At 37.9% G+C, this 5602-nt stretch overlaps 1 protein-coding gene across 1 annotated transcript in view; it reads right to left on the minus strand.

Moving 5' to 3' along the window:
- Positions 1-4173, minus strand: part of PTBP3 (polypyrimidine tract binding protein 3) — an 18025-nt gene extending 13852 nt beyond the window's left edge. Inside the window, exons 1-3 of the mRNA XM_026866498.1 lie at positions 4028-4173; positions 3640-3760; positions 1149-1310 (exon numbers count right to left, since the gene is read on the minus strand). Of these exons, the coding sequence (XP_026722299.1) occupies positions 1149-1310; positions 3640-3760; positions 4028-4173 (429 nt within the window). The remainder of the gene's footprint in view (positions 1-1148; positions 1311-3639; positions 3761-4027) is intronic.
- Between the last annotated feature and the right edge of the window lie 1429 nt (positions 4174-5602).

The raw sequence follows: 5602 nt of genomic DNA on the forward strand, positions 1-5602 counted from the left end.
ATATATATATATATATATATATATATTCTCAAAGTGAGACTGTGTACTACATGAAGGTGTCTATACAAAAGGAAAGCCACAAAAAATTAGGACAAAAGCATAGCTAGAACATATATGCACGTGCAGAAAAACTATGGCCAAATTAACAGTGGAAGAGGAAAGATGAGTTTGGGAAGTACTAACAGTTTCAGAACAAATTGTTAGAACTGATGCAAAGTCAGGAAAGTAGAACTTCCCAGACAAGTGTTAAGCCTGGAATGGAAAGAAAGGCCAGAGAAAAGGACAAGCATCTCTTGCCAGACTATTAGGCCTAGAATCATGAATACAAGAGACACTGTCCTAACCCTTTGTGCCCACTTTTCAGTCTCTCAGAAACAAGCTTTTTAAGCTGCAGTCATTGTTTTGTGGTAGAAGACAGAAGTCTTTCACAGCAATTTGAAATTAGCTATTGAGTTCCTGTTCATAAAGCACTTCGTCTTAAGAAAGGCCTAAATACAGCTTCTGAACATAGGCTTTTCCATGTTTATCCACATTATTTTTAATATAATGAAATTCAGTGTATTCCTGTTAGGTTTAAAATCTAAAACCCACTGTATACATCAATTTTGTTTCTACAAAAGTAACTGAATAGTCTGTTTATTTGAATAAATATTTTAAGGTGAATTATGGTTAAAAATTAGTTTTTTGATAAACAGTTATAATTTACAAAATTCAATCAAAGTTTTCGATGATAGCTTGCCTACTAGTGTTCCATATGATAGTACAGTTATCAGTGAAACTTCCTTTCCATTAACCTTAACACACTTACAAAGCAATGTAACATTCTAGACATTAGGCACAAAGTGCTGCTTTATTTAGATGAGACCGTCCCCCCTTAAGAACTGCAAATATATTCCCTTCTTAAATACTGCTTAATTTTCTAGACCTATGGCAAAAGTAGCTGAGTGAGGGTCATTGGCAATTCAACGATGGAAAATACAGTTCCACTGCACTGAAATAAACATGTATTAAAGTAAATTAACATGAATCTCCTCTGCCACTGCCTGCTTAGTAAAAAAAGCAAAATTTTGTTTTTAAAAAAGTTAATGGATTTACAATGGTAACCTTGGAACAGATTTTAACTTTTTATTTTTAGCAATACTTGTTACCTGATACAGCGTGTCTATAGTGACACTGCAGAAGAGCTTTTCAATTATGATTCGAAGAACAGAAGTGTGACGTTGAGCAAGCCCACCTACAGCACCAACATCTGTATCAGCCTGGTTTCCAGACACACCATCATTCAGAGTTTGCAGTACTTCTTGGACTTTCTGAAATCATGACACAGCAGAGACAACAATTAACTTACATATGTACAAATTATTCATTTCTAAACAGAGTTCTCTTACAAAGAACAGCATAAAAAATGCATTTAAATTGCAATTTTAAAAAATAACATATTCTCTGTATATGATTGTTGATTCAAATCCCAGATTAATAGGTAAATCACACCTTTTCCTTCCTCCTCCCCTAAAAGAAATAAGATCATACTTTCACAGGATTATGACTTTAAGTTAAACTGTTGGTACTTTGTATTGTAATGGCATATAGACACAGTTTTGCTTTGATTTAGTAAGCTCTTGTCATTCTAGAGATTTTCCAACAAATCATTATGACAACAATATTGCAATAGACTAAAAACCAGTCAGTATACCAAAAACAAATTGCTCTGCTTTATGAGGATTTCATTCTCTTCAGAAACTAAGTTTTGCTGGGCATATGCTTAAAGGCGCATACTCTGCTCCTTTTTCTAAGCCATGCTATCAATCACACACACACACACACACACACACAAAATCTTTAAATCTCACTCCTCAGTCTGCCTCACTGGGACTTCGGAAGTCTCTACATTTGTTTTCGATGGGCTTTTCTCAAAAAGGTCTTCAGACTACTGCTGAAAGCACTATGCTCTCACTAGCCCAAATGTAGTGCTGTGACAAAGTCACATCTCAGTAACACCATTTCATTGGAAGATGGACTAAACATGGCACACGGTAAGGATGTTACCCAGTTTCAGAAACATGTAACCCTACAAAATAATCTGTACTTCAGGCTTGAGCCTAGACACTAAGTCAGTAACACAGTGTCTATCTGTTCTGCTGGGGTCTCTAAATAAAATTCAAATGTAAGTGCAAGAAATTATTTTTTTAAGTAGACAATTTTTTATATAGGAGAAAGTAAGTTGCATTCACTGTGTTGAAAAGTCTGAGAAATGGATACAAGAAGACTTATTTGCAAATATTTTCCTGAGGCTGTTACATGTATCACATCCCTAGTTAAAAAAAGAAAAAAAAAAAAAAAGTTATTTTATCTGGTGGATTGGTTTGTTATGTGCAAAACCAATCTCAGATGAGGAAAGAAACAAGTAACATTTATCAGATTGTTAAGCTGGCAAGATTTCAGTGACTTTTGTGTCAGCACAAATTGAAAATAAGCACTGATTTTTGCCCCAGTCACTAGTTGTAACAGTCTTATAGAAAACAAAATCATGATACATACATAGTATTACATAATTTCTATATTTAAGTGGGAGGTAATTGCAATTCCTCCAGGATCCAAAAATCTAACCAGAATTTAACTACAATACAATGGCTTGTATACTTTGATCTTACATAAAGAGTATTTCCTTGTTTAGAGATTAGGATTTAAGTCAGTCATCTGCAATGCTCAGATCATATTCTTAAGAAATCAATTTTCAGTATTTCAAAAAGACAAGGAAGAAATTAATTCTGGTGTTTGGTGTGAATATACATATAAACCTGATGTTTTATCAGTTAAAACATCTGTATTTTCCATATTTATCCATATTTTTATAAGATAACAGTATTAAGAATAAACTTGAACAACTTAAAGATGATTATTTGCTATTCCTGAGTCTGCAAGGGCTTGGAACAGTGACAACAATACACATCTTGCAACAGCAGGTTACAGGACCCCTCACAAAAGCACCCATATCTGATAAAGTAAAAAGCTTCGAAATAGCTGCTTTTGAGGCAGAAAGTAGTTCATTATGTATCAGCTGGGTCTGGTCTTCCAAATGTTCTTCAGATAGCATCTACAGACCCATGATTAACAATTAACTTTAAGAAAATTAATTTTTTCACTTTTAACTGTTCACTCAGTAAACATACCTGAAGTGGTATGTTTTTGTAGCTTTTCTGCTATCATGATATAGACACAGTTAATAGGGGCAAAAATTGAGGAGTAAGTATTCAGAGAAACTATTTACTGGAGAAGACATTTTTTTCATGTTCTGAAGCTATTGAAAGCTGTTACCTAATATTAAAACCCTGGAATGGCAAGAGTTCTTTCAAAACATTGTAAGCAAGTATTTCTAAGTAGCATGGAAAGTACTAGCAGCATCATCTACAGCAGGCTGCTTAGGACTGCTTCCAGTCAGGTTTTTAAATGCAGCTGAGGATGGAGACTCCACAACCTCTCAGACAACCCACTTCAATGTATGACCACACTCACAGTAAAAAAGCTTTTTCTTAAGTTTGAGTGGAGTTTTCTTTATGTGAATTTATGCCCGTTGCCCCTTGTCCTATCACCGGGCACCACTGAAGAGTCTTGTCTCCACCTTCATTACTTTTCCCAAGCCTTCTCTTCTTCATGCTGAACAGACCCAGTTCTCTGGCCCTTCTTGTATGACAGATGGTCCAGTTCCTTATCCATCCTCATAGACTTTTGCTTCATTTGCTCCATTATGTCCATGTCTCCCCTATATTGAGGAGCCCAGGACTGGACACAGCATCCTAGATATATCTCATGCGTGTTGATTAGAGAGGAAGATCACATCCCTCAATCTGCTAGCAACACTCTGCCTTCCTCAGCAGCCCAGGAGGCTGTTGGCCTTTGCTGCAAGGGCATGTGTGTTGTCCACCAGGACCCCCAGGTCCTTCTCTGCCAAGCTGCTTTCCAGATGGTTGGTCCCACTGTACAATGGTACCTGAGGTTATACCTCCTCAGGTGCAGGAGTTGGCATTACCTTTTATTGAACTTACTGAGGTTCCTCCTCTCAGTTCCTTTCTCCAGCTTTTCAAGGTCCCTCTGAATGGCAGCACAACTATCTGGGTTGTCAACTGCTCCTCCCAGTTCTGCACTGTCAACAAACTTGCTAAAGACATTCTCCATCCCATCATGCAGGACATTAATGGAGATGTCAAATGGTATTGGACAGAGTATCAACCCCTAGGGTTCTCCACTAGTAACTGGCCCCCAGCTGGACCTCACACCACTGGTCACAATCATTTTACATTTTACTTCACAATCTACTTATCTAGATTGTTTTTAATGTTTGTCTATTGGGATGTTATGGGAAACAATGTCAGAAGTGTTACCAAAGTCAAGATAAGCAACATAACATGCTCTCCTCTCATCCACCAAATCAGTCATCTTACTGTAAAATGCTATCACATTGGCGAGTCATTAGTTCCTTTTCAAAAGCCCATGCTGACTTTTCCCAATCATCTTTTCATCCTTAGAATGCTCAGAAATGGTTTCCAGGATTAGTTGCTTCATTACCTTCTCAGGGACTGAGGTAAGGCTGATCAGCCAGTGGTTCCCTCAATCTTCTTTCTTGCCCTTCTTTAAGACAGGAGAGAGATTTGCTTTCTCCTAGTCCTCAGGAACCTCCTCCAACTGCCATGACCTTCCCAAGATTGTAAGAGTGGCCTTATAATGATCAGCCAGCTCCCTCAGCACTTACAAGCACATCTCATTAGGGACACACTTTCGTTTATCCAGTTTATTTAAGTGTTCCCTAATGAGATTCTTTTCTATTTTCTTCATCAAGACTTTCCCACTGTTCTCAGTTCCTTGATATTCCCATGGGAAAGTTTTAAACATTAAAGATTGAGGAGGAGACATCCAGTACCTCAGCCTTTTCCATGCCCTCTGTCACAAGGGGCCCCTGCCCCATTCAGCAGCAGGCCCACATACGCCCTAAATCCTTCTTCTGCTGTTGATACATTCTGAGGAACCATTCTTGTTCCTGTTCATGTCCTTCACCAGAGCCAAGTCCACGTGGTCTTTGTCTTTCCTAACCACATCCTTGCGTGTTCAGATAACACTATATTCCTTCTGGTTCACCTGACCATAATTTTATCTTCTCTACGCCTTTCTTTTTGTGTTTGAGTACAGTCAGGAGCTCCTTGCTCATCTAAGCAGTCCTCCTGACACCTTCACTTGATTTCCTGCTCATCAGGATGAACCATTCTTGAGTTGGAGCTCTTCCACAGTATTTTTACAGATATTGAGAAGTCCCTGTCTAAAACAAGTTATGTTGAGATAATGACAGAAATAACAGCTATCAGAATTTGGCTGTTGGTGTAGTGGAAAGTAATCTGTTTTTTTTACTAATATTCTGGTTTAACCCTGGTAGGCAGCTAAATGGTCACTTACCTCCAGCAGGATGGGGGAGAGAATTAGAAGGGTAAAACTCATGGGTTGAGATACAGACAGTTTAATAGGTAAAGCCAAAGCTGCACATGCAACCAAGCAAAATAACTAATTCCTTTACTACTTCCTATCAGCAGGCAGGTGTTCGTCCAGTTTCAGGAAA

This window comes from Athene cunicularia (assembly GCF_003259725.1).
Source record: "Athene cunicularia isolate RWA chromosome Z unlocalized genomic scaffold, athCun1 chrZ_part3, whole genome shotgun sequence".
In the NCBI taxonomy this organism is placed as follows: domain Eukaryota; kingdom Metazoa; phylum Chordata; class Aves; order Strigiformes; family Strigidae; genus Athene; species Athene cunicularia.